At 47.7% G+C, this 21,654-nt stretch overlaps 1 protein-coding gene across 2 annotated transcripts in view; it reads right to left on the bottom strand.

Annotated features, from left to right (window-relative positions):
- Positions 1-12,159, bottom strand: part of ADCY8 (adenylate cyclase 8) — a 124,394-nt gene extending 112,235 nt beyond the window's left edge. For both annotated transcript variants that reach the window (XM_081918668.1, XM_081918669.1), the window contains exon 1: positions 10,373-12,159. In XM_081918668.1, the coding sequence (XP_081774794.1) occupies positions 10,373-11,245 (873 nt within the window). In that variant the 5' untranslated portion in view covers positions 11,246-12,159. The remainder of the gene's footprint in view (positions 1-10,372) is intronic.
- Positions 12,160-21,654: the final 9,495 nt, after the last annotated feature.

The following is a 21,654-nucleotide window of genomic DNA, read 5'->3' as shown; positions in this document are numbered from 1 at the left end:
TTGCAAATAAAAAAAAATAAACCTGCCCTCCACCCAGTTGTTGCTGGATTCCCAACTCCCATTAGTCCCAGCCAACATGATCAATGGTCAAAAGTGATGGGAATTGTAGTGGAATAACACCTGGTTCTTTCTCAAGGTGCCTTGTACCATTGACAGTTTTTATAAGTTCCTATACAGTGGTACCTCTGGTTATGAACTTAATTCATTCTGGAGGTCCATTCTTAACCTGAAACTGTTCTTAACCTGAAGCACCACTTTAGCTAATGGGGCCTCCCACTGCCACCACTGCACGATTTCTGTTCTCATCCTGAAGCAAAGTTCTTAACCAGAGGTACTATTTCTGGGTTAGCGGAGTCTGTAACCTGAAGCGTCTGTAACCTGAAGAGTCTGTAACCCAAGATACCACTGTATTAAAGTAATTGTAAGTATCTATTTATTTAAAAATCAGCTGCTTGTTTAAATGGGGACCCCTGTCTAGTTAATCAAAGTTTAATTTATTAAATCAGCCCACTGATTGACTAAGCCAGGGATGGGGATTCTGTTGCCCTCCAGACGTTGTTGGATTCCAACTTCCATAATCCCCAGCCAGCATGACCAATGGTCAGGGGTGATCAGGAGCTGAAGTTTAGCAACATCTGGAGGGTCAAGACTTTACCATCCATTCTGTAGTCCAACAAGACCTGGAGGGGTGCAGGTTCCCCAACCCTGGTCTAACCATTGCAGACACACATCTCCTTTAGCATGAACCCCCAGTGTTGCACTGCAATTATGCTAGTTGTTCAGAATTGCAGGTGAGGGGAATGCTGGGACACTCATGTCCAGTTTACCGACTTCCCATCTGGTCAGTCCCTGTGAGAGGAGGAGGATGGTCTCGGTACGCCATGGACCTGATCCATCAGGCTTGTCTTGTGTTCTTATTTTAGGCATGTCTGTCCCACTCAGTTCACTGGGCTTTACTCCCAGGTAATTGTGCACAAGATTAAAAATTACGGTAATTCCACACCATGCCTGCCTGCTTGCCTGCCTGCCTTCTTCCCTCCTATGTGTTTATTTTCATCTTATTTATCTCTCTTCCATTTTGTCCCATTTCTCTTTTTTATTTCTCTTAAACAAACAAGCAAGGGATAGGGATGGCGGCCATGCCAAAGGTAAGGCTCACCTGATGTGGTTGTTGCAAAAAGCATTTCTTTTCTTTTTATTAATGATCTGCAGGTTTATTTGCATCAAATAAGATGCAAGCACTTTGACAAATATACAGAAAAAAGGTAGGATCAACACAGAACAGAAATCTAGCTTAAATGGAGGGAAAGCTTAAGACAACATACTCCCAAGAGGAACTTTCTTCTGCAGTTAAGTTACTTATGTCAACAAAATAGAGAGCAATAGGTGTAAGAAGGAACTCAGTTTGTTAATGTTAATATATGCCAGTTAAACACTACAACTAAAATTTACAAGTAAGCATGACGGGGAGTTGAGTTTGTTGGTTACCTTTCCTCTTTGAATAATCCAAAATAAAACAATTACTATAGTTACAACTGGCTGTTGGACTGGTTGATAAAGGATTGAGTAGTGTGTTGAAAAAGGGATGCAGGTGGTGCTGTGGTCTAAACCACTGAGCCTAGGGCTTGCTGATCGGAAGGTTGGTGGTTCAAATCCCTGCAATGGGGTGAGCTCCCGTTGCTTGGTCCCAGCTCCTGCCAACCTAGCAGTTCGAAAGCATGTCAAAGTGCAAGTAGATAAATACCATATTTTTCGCTGTCTAAGATGCACCAGACCACAAGACGCACCTGGTTTTTGGAGGAGGAAAACAAGAAAAATTATTCTGAATCTCAGAAGCCAGAACAGCAAGAGGGATGGCTGCACAGTGAAAGCTTCTGGCTTAGCCGCACAGCCTGCATTCGCTCCATAAGATGCACACACATTTCCCCTTACTTTTTAGGAGGGGAAAAATGAGTCTTATTGAGCAAAAAATACGGTAGGTACCGCTCCTGCGGGAAGGTAAACAGCATTTCTGTGTGCTGCTCTGGTTTTGCCAGAAGTGGCTTAGTCATGCTGGCCACATGACCTGGAGAACTGGCTGCGGACAAACGTCGGCTCCCTCGGCCTGTAAAGCGAGATGAGCGCCACAACCCCAGGATCATTTGCAAATGGACTTAACTGTCAGGGGTCCTTTACCTTTAGTGTGTTGAAGTCCATCTGAAGTTGTGACCACTGGCATTTAGAGTGCTGCCAGCTTTCAAGAAGCAATGGTCATACACGAAGCTGGAGTGTCAAAGCCATTCTAAGTGTTGAACCTAATATTCAACACAACACCCTTTAAAACTGTTCATTTCAGATATTTCCGAAGTGCCTTTCCAGACTACAGCCCGCCCAAGGTGGCTCACATGAATAGCAAATACGCAATTTGATTAAGAAGAGAAGCATCGAAACATGCAGCTCAAACCGCTACAAAAACATCACACTGCAATACAAGTCAGTAAATGCTAACAACCCACCAGCAGTAGCAGCCCATGCAAAAAAAAAAACATCCCTCTAAATTAAAAGGCAAGGAAAACAGATGAGTTTGTAAAGCAGGCTTCCTCAACCTCAGCCCTCCAGATGTTTTGGGACTACAACTCCCATGATCCCTAACTAGCAGGACCAGTGGTCAGGGATGATGGGAATTGTAGTTTTAAAACATCTGGAGGGCCGAGGTTGAGGAAGCCTGTTGTAAAGCTTTCATAAATACTTGAAGAAGACTGAGGAAGCCTAACAGAAATCTTGCCAAGGAAATGTACCGGTGTCACAAACTGTTTTGTCCAGTGGGGGCAGGTGGGAGGAGGGACCATGCTCTAAAATTAGGAGTCTGTGACCCCAAATACAAGGATGGATGGGCACTAAAGCTCAGCAGCTTATTGAAAGGGTACAGGAATATAAGAACTTCCGTGCAGGGTGAGATCGACCATGTGGTGAGTTGTTTTGTTTCCATCCACTGCCAACCAAATGCCTTTAAAGCATCACTTTGGAATTTCCCTGTTGTTTCTTCCCAGCAGCTAATATCCAGAGGCATACCACCTCTGTACCTCTTGGTGTGGGTGGACAACCTAAGCTACTGACCGCCTCTGCATCTTAGGAACATTAGAAGAGTCCTTCTGGATCTGAACAAGGGTCTGTCTAGTCCAGCCTCCCATTTCCAACCAGTGGCCAAGAAGATGCCTCTGGGAAGGCTACAAGTCTGACTTGTGTGCAAAAGCAATCACGTGTGGCCTCTGACACCAGAGGTATAACCCTCCCATCTCTGCTGATAGCCATTAACTGCCATGAATTTAAAGCCATCCAAGTTGGTGTCATTCCTATGTCATGTGGTATTGCATTCACTATGCACTGTGTGAAGAAGAACTTCCTATTGTCTCTCCTGAACCTTCATTTTCACTGGATGACCCTGGGTTTCTAGTATTACAAGAGAGGGATATATATTTTTTTGGAGGGGAAACCCTATGAGAGTAAATTCCGTAAGTTACTTACATAGTCTGTGTGCAGGAATGCACACTCACCAGATCTACTGCCTGGAGAAGATGGGTTGAAATCTAGAAGCTAAGAGTTATCAGGAAACCAATATGTACAAATTACTCTGGGACTGAATCATCACTTACTTTTCCTTGGGAAATGTCTGAGCTGTGGGTGTGGGAAGACATTGAATTCAGACACACCGAGACAGCTATCTACACCAGTCTAGTCATAATAAGATAATCCTTTTAAGGTTTATGGGAGTCACAACAGCTGCAGGGTGGAGCAGAGGCTCCCAGCGCCGCCTCCTGAAATCAGATCTAGCCTGATCAAATCTGCTGAGTGGTCCGGGAAAATAAGCTGGGATGAAACACAGCATGCATCTACCTTGCTTGTGCAGTTCCTGGTGCAAGCAACTACAAGGATAGCCCAAGCTGTATTGCTATGAAAACCAGGTTTGGCATCAGGTGGATAAGAAACCAGTTGTAGCAAATTGGCTAGAAGATACTAAAATTTGCGGCACGGTGCAGGTGTTTCCTAAGAAATGGTCTTGCCCCATCAAGGACATGGGGGCCTCCACCCCCTGCATGACTTAGCCCTAGATGACTTCGGCCCCAAATACCTGAGAGACCTCATCCTACCCTACAGACTCTCCTGGGTTTTAAATCAGCAGACAGCAGACTTGGTTCAGGTGGTGGCAGCCCAGGAGAGGACATTTGCTCTGGCACCCCTTAGTTGTGGAATTCCCTCCCAGCATAGGTGCATCTGGCATCTTCATTATACACAACCTCTTTACCAGGGCCTTTAGCACGAATGCTAATAACATCTCACATCACCTTGGATGCCCAAGCAGCCAATCCCACTCTGGCAACTGCCAGCAGCCAGGAAGGGCAATGTTTGCACCTGCAAATCCTCTCCAAAGAGCCTGTCCATATCCTGCACAACCCTAAAGCATTTAACAGAACAAGAAAGACTAGGCACTTCCAGTAAAGGTAAAGGTAAAGGGACCCCTGACCATTAGGTCCAGTCATGGCCGACTCTGGGGTTGCGGCGCTCATCTCGCTTTACTGGCCGAGGGAGCTGGTGTACAGCATCCGAGTCATGTGACCAGCATGACTAAGCTGCTTCTGGCGAGCCAGAGCAGTGCACGGAAACGCCGTTTACCTTCCTGCCGGAGTGGTACCTATTTATCTACTTTCACTTTGACATGCTTTCGAATTGCTAGGTTGGCAGGAGCAGGGACCGAGCAATGAGAGCTCAGCCCGTCATGAAGATTTGAACCGCCGGCCTTCTGATTGGCAAGTCCCAGGCTCTGTGGTTTAACCCACAGTGCCACCCGCGCCCCGCACTTCCAGTACTTCACAACGTATCATCCAAGCTCGATTGGAGCCATGTGCTTTCACTCAGGCAATCCAGAGTTACAGCAGGTGAGGGACACGAGGTGTTGAAATCCCCCAGAATAACCAGGATATATTCAAGACCACATTTGATACCACCTCTGCCAGCTCAAAGGGTGGAAGGTACACTATAAGAACTTAAGCAGAGCCTGCTGGATCAGGCCAACGGCCCATCAAGGCTGAGGTCCTGATCTCACAGTAGCCACCCAGATACCCATGGGAAGCCTGACAACAGGACCTGAACACAACAGCACTCTCTGCTTTTGTGTTTCTCAGCAACTGGGATCCAGAAGTGTACTGCCTCCAACTGAGGAGGAAGGTAGTCTGTTCAGGATTCCACCAGCCATTCCTTCCAGTGGGGTTTTTCTGATCGCCCCTCTCAATAATAATAATAATAATAATAATAATAATAATTTTATATCCTGCCCTCCCCAGCCAAAGCTGGGCTCAGAGCTGCTAACAACAATAAAAGTAACACAGCATTCTAAAATCAATTCATTTTAAAATCAATTCAAAATCAAATTAATGGCAACCATTGGGCTAGAGTTCTGTGAGGATTGCCAAAGGAGGGGGTCAGGCTGTGCCCTGGCCAAAGGCCTGGTGGAACAGCTATGTCTTGCAGGCCCTGCGGAAAGATGTCAAGTCCCGCAGGGCCCTAGTCTCTTGTGACAGAGCATTCCACCAGATTGGAGCCACAGCCGAAAAAGCCCTGGCTCTGGTTGAGGCCAGCCTAACCTCCCTGTGGCCCAGGACCTCCAAGATGTTTTTGTTTGAAGACTGTAAGGTCCTCCATGGGACATACCAGGAGAGGCGGTCCCGTAGGTACGAGGGTCCTAGGCCGTGAAGGGCTTTAAAGGTTAAAACCAGCACCTTAAACCTGATCCTGTACTCCACCAGGAGCCAGTGCAGCTGGTATAGCACCAGCTGAATGTGATCCCGCAGCGAGGACCCCGTAAGGAGTCTCGCCACGGCATTCTGCACCCACTGGAGTTTCTGGGTCTGTCTCAAGGGCAGCCACAAACAAAATCAAAACGAATGCCCTTTTAGATACACAAGAAGAGCATGCTGTTCTCAATGTAGCCAACCATATTCCTGTAAGAGGGACCCAAATGCAACAGGAGTTTCCCACTTGTGATCCGAGCAACTGATATGGAGAAGTATAATTCCTCTGACAGCGGAGATACTGTAAGCACTCACTTCTCTCTTGCTGGACAGAGAGATGTTCCAATTGTCCGTGCTGCACCACCCGAAAAGAGAGGGCGAGCAAGCATCGGTTTCTGTGCTGGGGGGGGCGGACTGGTCAAACAGCAGCCACCACTGCTTCTCTGAGCCCCATCACTGCATCCCAGCAGTGGCAGCGTATCTGCCTTACAATTTAGAAGGTCCCTGGTTCATTCCCCAGCCTGTCCTCTGCTAGCTAGCTAGAGCAGGAGTCAGGTGAGATGTATGGCAGATCCCTGCATCCCTGTGCTTCCCCTCTCTCTGTGCAGCAAGCAGAAGGCTAGGATCATAAGAAGAGCCTGCTGCTTCAGGCCAAAGGCATATCTAATCCAGAACTCTATTCTTGCAGTGGCCAATCTGGCGTCTGTGGAAAACCTGCAAGCAGGACTTGTGTGCATCAGTACTCTCCTCCCTCTTAAGGTCACCCATGTTGGTGTTCATCACTGCCTCTGGTGGGGGTGAGTTCCATATTTTATCCATGCACTGCAAAAGCAATAAGTGCTTCCTTTTGTATTTCAGATCCATTGGATGTTTGTGAGTTCCTGTCTTCAGATGCCAGGTAAAAAGGTAAAGGGATGCCTGACCATTAGGTCCAGTCATGGCCAACTCTTTATTGGCCGAGGGAGCCGGCGTACAGCTTCTGGATCATGTGGCCAGCATAACTAAGCTGCTTCTGGCGAACCAGAGCAGCGCATGGAAACGGCGTTTACCTTCCCGCCAGAGTGGTACCTATTTATCTACTTGCACTTTGACGTGCTTTTGAACTGCTAGGTTGGCAGGAGCAGGGACTGAGCAACAGGAGCTCATCCTGTTGTGGAGATTCGAACCACCGACCTTCTGATCGGCAAGTCCTAGGCTTTGTGGTTTAACCCACAGTGCCACCCGCATCCCTAGACGCCAGGTACAGACACTCAAAATTTGTACTGCTAAAATGAAGTTATCGGACCACAACAAAAATGGGCAAAGCCTTCCCCGACCCATCAGTCAAGTCTGGACTATTGTGGACTGAAAGACCAGGTGGTCAGTCTAATGCCACCCAGCTCACCCGCCTTTGGCATTTGCCTGACTTGGTCAGCTTCTGCTGCCAGCCCTGGCTATAACTATCACAGAGTGCACAAACGCTGTGAAAAAACGACTGTGAAGGAGTAGAACCAAGGAAACTAGAAATGAGAATAGGGTAGTAAAGTCTCAAAATGATATCCTTATTCTTCTATTCTAAAGTAGGGGATATACCAAACTGATTCCTAAAAGGCTGCCGAGTTATTGCAAGCTGTTGTGTTCAGTGGAAATGAGAGTTAAATAAGACATAGGAGAGATGGATCTGCAGGTACCAGCTTTGATTTGAGAGGTTGCTAGAGCATAAGAAAGTTAGTCCTATTTCTGATCCAGTTTGTAAAAATGGCAGAAATGGGATCACAATCCTAATGAAAATGCCTTTTCCCTCTGAGCTGTACTGGTCTCTGTTCCCTCATATGTTTGTAGGCTTCCAGGACTCAGTGGTAAAATACGCTCTCAACTTGCTCAGAGGTGCTTTCTTCAAAACAGCTGCCAACACATATCCCATTGCTGAGCCCTTGACAATGAAAACAGGATCTAGGATCGGAGCTCTAGCAATCTTAGGTGTCAATAAACTATTACTCCATAACAGTGGCATAGCGTGGATTGTCAGCACCCGGGGCAAGGCAAGTAATTTGTGCCCCCTAACCCGTGGATTTGCAACCCCTAACCCGTGGATTTGCGCCCCCTAACCCTAACCCCCAGATGTTGCGCCCGGTGCGGCCGGCCCCCCCTGCACCCCCCACGCTACGCCACTGGTCCATAAATCATTTCCGTCTCCCCCTCCTCCAATGCTTCCTAAACCAAATGATCTGTTCTGGGTTCTCTCTTCTGACTAAAAGGCATGTGTCAAAAGGGCTGCCAACTATGTCTTACAACAGGTGATGAGGTTTTCTCATGATTGTAAAAAAACAACAACAACACCTTTGTTTGTCAATTCCTGCTACAGGTCAAGCTGCTACTACAGTCATTTGAAAAAATGGGGACTGTGAACCTAAAATAATCTGAAATTGTGTATTAAAAGGCAATTGCTAAGTATTTAAGGGCTCACCCCACCCGCAAAGTGTTAAGTGCACAAAACATTTCTCTTGGATTTTTAATAAATAAATAAATAAAGTCAATTCCTATCAGCAAGACAATTTCTAAAGCAGATGAGAGTTTCCACTTTTTAGATCTCATGCCCCTGTAAAATGTTGGGTTGCATTGTGTCACACAGCAAAATAATCCTTAGACCTGCAAGCTTTCCAGTTTGTTTATTTTATATATACAGCTGACATTATTTATTTACTTGAGGGAAGACGCTTTTTTTATAAAAAAAAAGTACCACGTATATCTTAAAACTTGTAATAAAAGAAAATGGATTTTTGTTTCAATTTTTAATATATTTCTGCTTTCAGAAAACAAATTTAGGAATAGATAAAACTGATTCATTTATGTATTATATTGTTGCATTAATATCCCACCTTTTTTCCAAGTAGCTCAAGGCTACTTCTCTCTAATTTTTTACTCACAACAACCCTGTGAGGTAGGTTAGTCAGAGAGGCTGTGACCATCCCTAAATCAGTCAGTAACTTTCATGGCTGAGTGGGGATTTGAGAGTTCAGCATTGTGACCAAGCTGACTCTCTCGTGTATGCCAAATAAATGACAAAAGTGACTGATCTCTCCCTGTTCACCATCATTAATCCCTGATAAATTAGAAACTGGCAGAAGCCAAGACCGACATAACAATTACTTCTTTCGAGACCTCATCACTCAAAACCTTTGTGCGGGTGGCAGAAACAGAGAACCGGACCCCCAGCAAAAGCCATTTGGCATGATCTGCATTTTTATTTTTTTGAGATTGAATACTGTTTTGCAGTGGGTTGAGGGAACAAAACACCTCAGCGACAGCAGCCCACGAACTAAGAAACCAGCACTACTCAGTGAACACTGTCATTTAGTGGAGAGATGATCTGATTTACTTCTCAGAAACTAAGGTTCGATGCTAATTTGACCACAGACCCATCAGGTGGCTCCAAGCATATATTGCTACATTCCCTGCTTCATCCATCATGATATGCAATCAGGACAGATTTGAAGGTGTCAAATGCAGATTGTCAAGCCCACTGAAAGGTGTGATATGCACAAGTGCTAGGGATTTGCGAACTGACACCTCACCCACTGCAAGGTGAGGTGGTATTCCAATATGCTCCATATTAGCACGATACAGGCAGAAACCAAGAATCCAAAAATAAGAAAAGGTACAGTATATCCAGTTGAAACTGTTCTCCTTCTTGATTAACCTTGTCCACTGAATGGTTGCCAAAATAGCTCCAGGGATTGAAAGCAGCATTTTAGGGTTGCAATGAGCTTGTGTGTGTGTTTTGCAAAACATTCAGGTACATCAATATATCTACCGCCTTCTAAATTTTGCTTCCAGGTAGATTCTTTTAACTCCAAATCCACCCCAGATCACCACTTGGTACAAGTATCAAGTGGAGGAGAATATGGAGGACCCACTAGGGAATGTTGCAGTGGACACAGCTGGTCTTGGACCAGGAGTGCAGTGGTGGACTTGGGACAGGAGACCTGCATTCAGACTCCTCAGACCTGGATAATTTTGGACCAGCTGCTGCCTCTCTGCCTAACCTACTACACAGAGATGTGGTGAGGATGACATGAGACAAGCTCATGAGCAATGAACGTCCTGAGGTCCTTGGGAAGAGTGGGATACATATGTGAGAGGTCGGGATGCAGATGGGAGTTGCAATCCAACATCTGGGTGCCAGATGTTGCATTGCAGATGAACATAAAGATTAAGGATGGGTGCTCTTCAATATAGCCTTCCACTTGCATCTCCAACTAAGTGACTAAAATATGGATATGAGGAGGACATTAGATTTCCATGACACGGGTTGTTTGATCATGACAAAAACCCAACTTTTATCTGTCGTTCCTCATAAGGTCTCACTGCCTCCTCCCTCTCCCCACCCTAAACAGAGCTAGATGTCTGAACCTGTAATTCCTCTTGCATTAATCAGGATTATGAATGTACCAGCACATCCTTGCTAGGATATAATCAACCCATTATGAGAAAGGATAGATTTACTCAATGATGATGTCTAGCTGTCTTAGTAACCCAGCTCATGGAGGAGATGAACATGTGTCCTTACAAGTTGCCCCGCTAAAGGTGACTTCGGAGAGAAAAAAGGATGAACCCACAGGAAATACCTGGTTGATGGAGGTCATGGTTTGCCTCGGGATCACCATCTCCATGACGAGCTGCAGAACGGAGGTGACTAAGCCGGCCAGGATAGCCCAGGTGAGGGGCAGAGGCAGCATGCTGTAGGTGGCGAAGAGCGTGAAGAGCACATAGCCAATTCCATCTCCAAGAAGACCACAGCCAAGGCTGGCAGCCAAGATCTGTGTGGCCATGGCCACCCAAGTGACCACCCCACTGTACTGCAGGTAGGTGTAGGAGGTCGTATCCTTCCTGACCACCACTAAGGCACAGATGACCACCTCGATGCCCGTGAAGAAGCCCAGCAGGATGCCCTTGATGGGGTCCATAGGGGCCGAGGCCAAGGTGAGGTGGAGCAGCAAGAGGGTCAGCTTGGTGAGCACATCCAGGATGTTCACCACCACCTCGGATTTGCGCCTCTGGCCCAGGAAGTAGCGTTGGTAGAGGCGCTCCAAGTCCCGGGACTTGAAGGAGTTGCGCAAGGTAGGGAAGATCACGCCGCGGTATGTGTAGCCCCAGTTGAGGAAGAAGTCCGAGTTGCTTGGAGCGCAGTCGAGGTGCAGGAAGCCCAGGTCCCCACTGCTGCTCGTGCGCTCCGGGAAGACTTTGGTTCCCCCATTGTTGTGGCCGCCAAGGCTCTTGCCTGCCGACCGCGGATGGTGGGAATGGTTGGAGCAGAAGGACTCCTCCGAGCCCAGCACTTTCCCTCCGCTGTGCTCCTGGATGAAGCGCTGCTCAGTGATGTGGCGGACCGCCGTCTGCCACAGCAGGCGCTGGGAGCGAGCACCGCTGCTAGGGGGCGTCTGGTTGATGGTGTACAACTCGTCGCTGTCGCTCAGGCAGCGCACCTCGGATAGCTCCATCGTGTGGCCTGGGGTGGTGGCGGCAGGAGCGGCAGGAGAGGGAGGGTGTATCACATTGAAAGGCGGTGGCTGCCCCCTACCCCCTTGGCCAGCGGGGTGGGGGGGATCAAGGGTCAGTCAATTATTGCAGAAGAAAGGGGACTCCCCATGCCTTTTTGGCATCAGATAGACCTTTGCATGGGGGGTTGGCTTTTTAAAGTGCATCTGACCTTGCCCCCCAGGTTATTATTACAGCTGGCGGTGTGGGGGGGAGAGCAGATTGAGAAACAGAAGGCCCTTCTTGCTAACAGCGTGGTCAAAAGTCCAGTCCAGTGCAATCAAAGCCACATCCTTGTGGGCCCCTGCTTGGCGCTGCAGAATCCAAAGGCAAAGAGGGGAAAGATACCCACAGAGAGGCAAAAAGTGCCCTTCAGACTGAGCCAACGAAAGGAGGGCAGGTTGGTGGCTCCCATCCTACATTCAGAAAACATGGCGTACTGCTGGATATTGGAAGTTGCCTTAGGACGAGCCAGACCATTGGTCCATAAAGCTGAGGACTCCCTCCTCTGATTGGCTCTCTGAGGTTCCAGGTTCAAACCCTTCCCAGTCCTGCTGCGGAGATCCTTGCAATTGGAAATGGCAGGGACTGAATCCAGAGCATGTGGTCTATCAATTGGATATGACTTCTTGCAGAAGAAAAATGAGAGCCCTGTGCAATAGTGATATAGGCGGGTGGTTGTTTTCCTTAAATATACATATATTTGTATATATTGTAGAATATTAAAGGTGCATTAATAACAGCAACAACAACATCATGCAACTTCTTAGGAGAGGGAGAGGGAAGTGACCATCTGGAGGGTTCTAGGAGCTTGATGGAAGATCTGTTCCTTTCACACGGGTACTTATATTTATATATATATCTGTACAGCTGCAGCTGAGAGGGCGAGAGAGAGGTGATCGCTGGTTTGCTATAATCCGCGGCGCAGTCGCCTATCAGGATCAGCCATCCGTGCCACAAAGAGGAAGAACCGAGACGATTGAAACGGGAAGGAGGTTAGAAACCGAAAGGGAGAGAAATGCCCAAGGAGACCCCAACCGGGGCGCTGGTCTCACTCCTGAAATTGACAAGGCTGCCGGTGGTCCAAGCGGGAGGCGAGGTGCGAAGCTGACAAGGTCAAGGGAGCTGGAGCTGGCGGCTGGCCTGGAGTCGCCTCTTCCCAAGCGCGCGCCGAGAGCGATCCAGGGAAACTCCAGCCGCGCAGGAAGATGCAAAGAGTTTTCCTTTTCTTTCGGGAGATCGGAGACTTGCAGCAGCGAGACATGGCCGGCTTGGCGATGGGAAGGGAAGCAGTCGGGGTGGGGGATGCAGTGGCTGGCGGCTCACGGCTCGGCGACTTCAAGTTTCCCCGCAGGAGGAGAGAGGAGCCGTCGGCGGGATGCCTGGCTGGACATCTCTTTGGCGCGCGGCGCGTAATGGTTAGGCGACGGTCCTCATTGCGCTTCCCACGCCGCTTTAAACCGATCTCCCTCCCTCTCCAGCCTTCCTCCTTCTCCCTCTTCCCCTTCCCCAAAGCCTAACCGGAGCCTTCAGTCTAACATGCCGCTTCCTCGAGGGGAGGGGATGCTTTCTGAGATCCAAGGAGCGCCCCCCCCAAAAAAAAGAAAGAAAGAAAGAAAGAGAGGCGAAGGGGCTGCCCGTCAGAGCAGCTGCCCCGGGATGGCAGGAGTTTGGGGCACCCGGAAAGTCAGAGCGCTCCTCCTACCCCACCCGAGGGGGCTGTTTACTCCTTGCTGCTCCGCGCGCCCCCCATCCGTCCATCCGTCCCTTTGGCAGCTGCTGGGCTAACAGCAGCTCCGCCGATTGGGCATTTCCGGCGCCCTCGGGTCCTGCTCTGGCCCACCGCAGCCGCGATTTCCTGTTAGCCCTCCGAGAGTGGAATCAGAGCAAGCGAGCGAGGGAAAAGATAATCCGGAGCGCGGGAGAGCTGGTGCCGCGGCGGGCGCTCCTCTTGCCGCCGCCGCCTCTACTGGGAAAGGCAGAGCCCGGCTCGGTCAGCTGATGGCCCAGTGACGTCAGGCTCTACTGCTCCCGCTCCCCTGGGCGCCCACTTAAAGAAGTACCATCTCTACCCCCCCCCCAACAACAGCAGCCCCAAGACACGCGCATTGTCCCCAAAGATGGATCCGAATGAACCAGGAGCCAGGGGGTTCCTGTTGGATTCTACTCACCCTGCTTATGACCACCTTCACAGGCAACCAGTGCGAGCTCCCTTGGAAGCAAAGTCCGCTTTCCATTAGCTAAAGTGGTGCTTCAGGTTAAGAACAGTTTCAGGTTAAGAACGGACCTCCAGAACGAATTAAGTACTTAACCCGAGGTACCACTGTATCAATATTAGTACTACAAACATCAGCACACCTGGCTTATAGCTTGCAGAAAACAAAAAAGAAGTCTTCTTTGTATTTGGATTCCATTTGTTCTCCCTGCCCCCCCAACTTCAGGGTGAGTTATAGGGCCTCATCCTGTCCACCATGCCACACATACAGAGGAGGTCAGCTGTTTGCTCTTTCTAGCTAGGTAGCTCTGTTGGCTGTAAGAACTTACGAAGAACCAACTAGATCAGGCAATGGCCAGTGGCGTAGCTTGGGGGGTGCATGGGGGGCCGGCCGCACTGGGCACAACATCGGGGGGGGGGGCGCTCGCACTCGCAGCTCTCTGCCCCTACCTGGCTCACTCACTCTCTCTCACTGCAGTGCTGGCTGTGGGAATCCTATGGAAGCCGCCGGGTCACCGCCCACTGTGGAGGGGGTGGGTGCCAGGCGTGTGGTGTGGAGAGAGAGTGAGGGACTATCTGGGGGAGGGACAGTGCAGCGGCCACCCAGCACAGCGCTGAGCGCGGGAGAGAACCACACCAGACCAGCCCAGGCAGCAGCAAGAAGAAGCTGGCAGGTTAGGGATTAGGGGGCGCAAATTACTTGCCTTGCCCCGGGTGCTGACAACCCACACTACGCCGCTGGCAATGGCCCACCTAGTCCAGCAGCCTGTTCTTACAGTGGCCAACTCCTGGGAAACCTACAAGCCAGACCTGAGCCAAGGTCCCCTCCTGTGGTTTCTAGCAACTGGTATTTGGAAAGACTACTGCCTCCTATTGCCTCCATTGTTGGAAATAATGTGTGTTAAGTTTTAATTCAAAGGATGAAAATATGCTGAGGTTTTGGGGTCACTGCTACTGTGCAAGACATCTCACAGTCATTCCTCTTGGTGCTTAGAAAAAGGCAAGCATCCATGGGGGGGGGGACATTTACTAGGCTAACAGCATCTGTGGAATTGACTTCTTCTGACTTTGAATGGTCACTCATGATCCACTAATATAGGGATCAGTAAACACAGAACTGTGCTTTAAAAAAGGACAGTATGTGCTTGGGTACAAAGAGTAATAGAGCTACAGCCTGTGATGACAGAGATCACATTATAAGGTACATAGCCTCCACGCTTTATGAGATACATGGTTTTTATTCGTGTATACAAGGAACATGGGGAGGGACTAGAGAGCAATGGTACAGCATGTGCTTTTCATGCAGAAAGCCCGAGGTTCAGTACTCGGCCATTCAAATGGAACAGGGATGCGGGAACCTGTGGAACTTCATAAATGGTTGGACTCTAACTTCCACCAGCCTCAGTCAACATGGACAGTGGTCAGGGATAGTGGGAGCTGTGGTCCAACAGCATCTTGAAGGCCACAGATTCCCTGTCCTTGAACTAAAGGAACTCCAGATGCAGGAGACGTCTCCAGCTTTTGATCTTGGGGAACAACTGCAACACCACCACAAATACCTCCTTTTCAAACAAGTTGCTAGGGAGAATACAGTCATACCTCGGGTTACAGATGCTTCAGGTTGTGTTTTTTCGGGTTACAGACCGGCGAAACCCGGAAGTACCAGAACGGGTTACTTCTGGGTTTCGGTGGTTGCGCATGCACAGAAGTGTTGAATCGCAACCTGCGCGTGCACAGATGCAGCACTGCGGGTTGCGAACACTGCGGGTTGCGAATGTGCCTCCCGCATGGATCACGTTCACAACCTAAGCGTCCACTGTACAGTAATTGGTGATGAGCTGCAAGCATTTCTGGAGGAAACTGAGCATCTAGATCCATTCCAATCTGGGTTAAGGACTGAATCTTCCTTGGTCTCCTTCTCTCAGGAGAGGAAATTGTGACCCTTTTGCTCTTACTAGACCTGTTATCTATCCTCCGGGACAGTTTATGAAAGATGTCTACTGAGGACACAGTTCCCTTTGGGAACATGGCACAGCAGAAACTGTGGTGTCTTTATGATATATGGTTTCATTTACACATACTGTATATAGAACCTGCAGCTAAATTACAGAGCTTTCACATCCTATGAGGGTCTGGATTCTCCCACAAGGACAGCATTGGACAGGCAGATTTCATCCCTTGAGTGCCCCCTTCGTTGGACAATATCTTACATGTTTTTGTGTGGGACTCACAGGTCAGATAAGCAGCCCAAGATAGGAAAATAAGTAGTAAGGGAACACCTAGCTACTTTAAATGAATTCAAATCTCCAGGGCCTGATGAGCTGCATCCAAGGGTACTAAAGGAGCTTGTGGATGTCATTTCAGAGCCTTTGCCTATTATCTTTGAGAATTCTTGAGAAATAGGTGAGGTTCCTACAGACTGGAGGTGGGCAAATGTTGGCCCCATATTCAAAAAGGTGAAGAAGGAAGACCCAGGTAACTACCAACCAGTGAGCTTGACATTGATACCAGGGAAGGTCCTAGAACATCTAAATCAACCGTTGGTCTGTGAGCATTTAGAAAAGGATATTGTTATTACTAAGACCCAGCATGGACCATAAGTCATGCCAGACCAATCTGATTTCCTTTTTTGATGGAATTACAAACTTTGTGGATCAGGGGAATGGTGTGGACATAGTGTATCTTGATTTCAGTAAGGCTTTTGACAAGCTGGCAATATGCGGGTTGAATGAAGTAACTGTTGGGTGGATTTGTAGCTGATTGACTGACTGAACCCAAAGAATGTTCATTAACATTCATTAACGCGGGTTACAGACCCGCGAAACCCGGAAGTGCCGGAACAGGTTACTTCTGGGTTTCGGTGGTTGCGCATGCGCAGAAGTGTTGAATCGCAACCTGCTCGTGCGCAGATGCAGCACTGCAGGTTGCGAACACTGCGGGTTGCGAATGTGCCTTCCGCACGGATCACGTTCACAACCTAAGCGTCCACTGTACAGTAATTGGTGATGAGCTGCAAGCATTTCTGGAGGAAACTGAGCATCTAGATCCATTCCAATCTGGGTTAAGGACTGAATCTTCCTTGGTCTCCTTCTCTCAGGAGAGGAAATTGTGACCCTTTTGCTCTTACTAGACCTGTTATCTATCCTCCGGGACAGTTTATGAAAGATGTGTACTGAGGTGGATCAGGGGAATGGTGTGGACATAGTGTATCTTGATTTCAGTAAGGCTTTTGACAAGCTGGCAATATGTGGGTTGAATGAAGTAACTGTTGGGTGGATTTGTAGCTGATTGACTGACCGAACCCAAAGAATGTTCATTAATGGTTCCTCATCATCCTGGAAATAAGTGACAAGTGGGGTGCCACAGGGTTCTGTCCTGGGCCCATTGTTGTTCAACATCTTTATATATAAAAAAATTTCCTTCCAGTAGCACCTTAAAGACCAACTAAGTTAGTTCTTGGTATGAGCTTTCGTGTGCATGCACACTTCTTCAGATACGAAGAAGTGTATCTGAAGAAGTGTGCATGCACACGAAAGCTCATACCAAGAACTAACTTAGTTGGTCTTTAAGGTGCTACTGGAAGGAATTTTTTTTGTTTTGACTATGGCAGACCAACACGGCTACCTATCTGTATCTTTATAAAAGACCTGGATGAAGGAATTGAGGGGATGCTCATCAAATTTACAGATGATACCAAACAGGGAGGGGTAGCTAATGCCGCAGAAGACAGAATCAGAATTCAAAATGACCTTAACAGATTGGAGAACTGGGTGCAAGCTAACAAAATGAATTTCAATAGGGACAAATGTAAGGTTCTGCACTTAGGCAGGAAGAACCAGATGCACAAATATAGGATGGGGGACACCTGGCAATACATGTGAAAAGGGTCGAGGGGTCTTGGTGGACCACAAGCTTAACATGAGTCAACAGTGTGAGGCAGCAGCAAAAGAAGAGCTACTGCTATTCTAGGTTGCGTCAACAGAAGTATAGTGCTCAGATCAAGGAAAGTAATAGTACCACTCTATTCATCCTTAGTCAGACCACACTTGGAATACTGTGTCCAATTCTGGGCACCACAATTTAAGAAGGATGTTGACAAGTTGGAATGGGTGTACAGGAAAGCAACCAAGATGATCAAGGGTCTGGAAACTAAGCCTTATGAGGAATGGTTGAAGGAGCTGGGTATGTTTAGCCTGGACAAGAGGAAACTGAGAGGCGATATGAGAGTCATCTTCAAATATCTGAAGGGCTGTCACATGGAGGAGGGAGCATGCTTGTTTTCTCCTGCTCTGGAGGATAGGACTCGAACCAAGTTGTTAGAAAGGAGATTTGGAAAACCTTTCTGACAGTAAGAGCTGTTCAGCAATGGAAAAGACTCCCACGAGAGGCGGAGGACTCTCCTTCCTTGGAGGCTTTTAAACAGAGGTTGGGTGGCCATCTGTCATGGATGCTTTAGCTGACACTTCTGCATTGCAGAGGGTTACATTAGATGACCCTTGGGATCCCTTCCAATTCTATTTTTACCAATTTTCATTCATTCATTCATTCATTCATTCATTCATTCATTCATTCAAATATTTTAAAATATTATCCTTTTGCATTTACAGCTGCTGCTGCTGCTTTTCATCAGTATATCCAACACATGGCTCATTCTTTGTTGAATTACAGCTCCTTTTATGCCAAGCCCTTTCCATGTACATAGTGCAGAGACCACCCAGGAAGACTAAGGCTGAAATGCGTTTGTGCTTTGTGAAAGTCCATTGGTTATATAGCGGTACCTCGGGTTACATACGCTTCAGGTTACATACACTTCAGGTTACAGACTCCGCTAACCAAGAAATAGTACCTCGGGTTAAGAACTTTGCTTCAGGATGAGAACAGAAATTGTGCAGTGGTGGTGCAGCGGCAGCAGGAGGCCCCATTAGCTAAAGTGGTGCTTCAGGTTAAGAACAGTTTCAGGTTAAGAACAGACCTCCAGAACGGATTAAGTTCTTAACCCAAGGTACCACTGTATCTATTTAGTCTGGTGACTTTTTTGTGTTTTGCGATGTTTTATGATTTACATTTGTTCAGTCTGAAGATTGTTTGTTTGCTTTGGATATAAATAGTTATAGATCATTCATTCATAACTGCCATTAGATTTATTTAAATTATTTTTAATATATTGCATGCATTTATACCAGGGGGCAATCCTGTAACAAGATCCACTGGGATGAGCAGATAAGGATCCAGCTGGTCTCTGGTTCAGCCAGCTGATTCCAATCTCTGCTGTACTCAGCCAGCATTGAGACCCTTAACCCTGGCTCAGCCAAAGATACATTGACATAACTTGCTCATCCCAGGTCAGCTGGGTCTCAGAGAGTACAAGTCTTCCAAAAGGGTCATGGCAAAGGTGTAGCACAGGGGTTAGCAACATAAGGCCCATGGGTGGGAAGCGGCCCACGGACGTCATTTGACCGACACAGGAGCCACCCCTGAACCGAGCTGCCCGCTGGTGCCCTGTGCTAAACCGGCACAGGGCGGCGCAGGGACTTGCTTCTGCGGTGCCAGAAATTGCATCTGTGCAGATGCCAAAAATCATGTCTGCGCACACGCAGGGATCTCCGCAGGATCTCTGCAGGCAAGATAAGCCTTTCCAACCCCTGGTGTAGCAGAACCAGAGACTGGGGAATTAGGTTGGATTGCAAGCCTGTTCAGCTTGGTTACATGACCTGGCAAACTGGCTTGGAACACTATTTTAAGACTTGTTTCCCCTCTGCCAGGTTTAGGCAGGGAAGCAACAGCAATAGCAACCCAGGTGCTGAACCGGGTTTGGATCTGGTGCAATTTTATGCTGGCTCAAATTACACCTGCTTGCTTTATGCCAGCTTCTAGTGCATAGGATTTCTCCCTTAGTTTGTCGTTGGCTTTTGATCCCAATCTTTTTCTTATGCCTTAATTTTGTTGAGGTTTATTTCCATTTTTGTACTGCATGGTAGTTCCTTATGTACCTGTTCAGTCTAGGATGGCACACCTTCAATTCAGTGGCGTAGCGTGGGTTGTCAGCACCCGGGGCAAGGCAAGTAATTTGTGCCCCCAACCCGTGGATTTGCACCCCCTAACCCGTGGATTTGCGCCCCCTAACCCTAATCCCCAGATATTGCGCCCTGTGCGGCCGGCCCCCCCTGCACCCCCACGCTACGCCACTGCTTCAATTATCAAGCAATTAATCTCTCTCTCTCTCTCTCTCTCTCTCTCTCTCTCTCTCTCTCTCTCTGTGTGTGTGTGTGTGTTGCAATCTATCCTTCCTAGATTCCACCCTCCAGGCTAAATGAGTTGGCAATAGCAGTTATGGAGAACATGTACTCAGAACGGTTAATTCAGAAGTTTAATATATTCCAACTTTCCTAAGAATGCCTTATTTTAGTCTTCCATCTTTTGAGACAGGAAGAGAGAATTGGACAATATATTCCGATGTTGTCTTCTTATCTGAGTAATGAAGAAAATTAGCAAGTCAGTAAAGGAAAGACCGTAACGACTCTTTCTATATTAATGTTTTGTAATTGGATAGAGTATTCCTATCCATGTGATCCTTGATGAATCACAATGATTTCTGTTTGGTAGCTATCCTGCCAAAAAAATAATAATGACAGATTGTTCTGATGAAGGTGGCTTCATCCGACACTTACACAGAATGGCAGCGTTTAAAGCAAGCTTTTTTTGCCACACACCAGCTAGGCACTTAAACTTTGGAGTTACACCAATGCCAGCATTTAAGCAGTAGGAAGGATAAGAAGATGCTTGCTTATTGAGATGGAGGGCTGATCTAGTTCAGAATCTAATAATAATAATAATAATAATAATAATAATAATAATAATAATTATTTATACCCCGCCCATCCAGAAGGGTTTCTTCAGCTACTTGGGCAGCTCCCAACAGATTAAAAATGGAATAAAATATCAAAAATTAAAAGCTTCCCTAAACAGGGCTGCCTTCAGATGCCTTCTAATAGTCAGATACTGTAGTTGTTTATTTCCTTGACATCTGATGGGAGGGTGTTCCACAGAGCGCCACCACTGAGAAGGCCCTCTGCCTGATTCCCTGTAACCTCACACTTCGCAGAGAGGCAACCACCAGACTGATAGCAGCCAGACTGATGCCTCTGGAAAGGAAGCCCACATTGCAAGGCCCTTCCCTGTTATATGCCACTGGCATGTGGTGTTCAAAGGTATAGTGCCTTTGAACATGGCATTTCCATTCAGCTGTTCTGGCTAATATTGATTGGCTGACCCAGCAATGCAGTGGTTAAATTTTAGAATGCACGAGCTCATTGTGACAGCTCTCCTAGCCACATCCCCAAGGAGAGTCCAAAAATCCAAGACAATCCATTATGCTGGACCCACTAAAGATCAGCAGCGAATGGTAGAAAGCCTGATTATTGCCATCACGGTGACTGTGAGCCTATGTGCAATTTCCTGGGAATAAGAAAAGGAAACCAGCTCAGTGGATCTTTAAAAATTCTAAAATCAGGATGCATCACATAACAATCATCTGCTCGGCATGACAAATGAGAACTGAGAGCCAGTGTGGTGTAGTGGTTAAGAGCGGTAGTCTTGCAATCTGGGGGACCGGGTTTGTGTCTCCGCTCCTCCACCTGCAGCTGCTGGGTGACCTTGGCCAGTCACACTTCTCTGAAGTCTCTCAGCCCCACTCACCTCACAGAGTGTTTGTTGTGGGGGAGGAAGGGAAAGGAGAATGTTAGCCGCTTTGAGACTCCTGAAGGGGAGTGAAAGGCGGGATACCAAATCCAAACTCTTCTTCTTCTTCTTCAACTAGCATCAAGGATTGGTATGGTTAGGGAACAGACAAAGCCCCCGCACCAGCAGAGGGGGGCGGACATTGACAGGCACCTATTGCTCTTCTTCCCCATTGTGGCCTGCCTTCTTTTCCACCCATTTTTTCCCTCTGGCCAAGGTGTGGTGGTCAGAGGCAGGCAGGTAGGAGATGCTGTTGCTCGATTGGTCCTTGGCTCTCTGCCTGATGAGCAAGCAGATGGGAGAATCATGAGGAAGAAGGTGAGCAGCTTGTGCAGCTTGTAGTAAGGAGGTAGACATACCCAGGGAGAGGACCTCTTGCCCAAGGGCCCTCCAAAATCTGGAGCCAGCCCTGAGACAAAG

This window comes from Podarcis melisellensis (genome assembly GCF_964234715.1).
Source record: "Podarcis melisellensis genome assembly, chromosome: 7".
Lineage (NCBI taxonomy): Eukaryota > Metazoa > Chordata > Lepidosauria > Squamata > Lacertidae > Podarcis > Podarcis melisellensis.
This window is presented reverse-complemented; position numbering and strand designations above follow the sequence as displayed.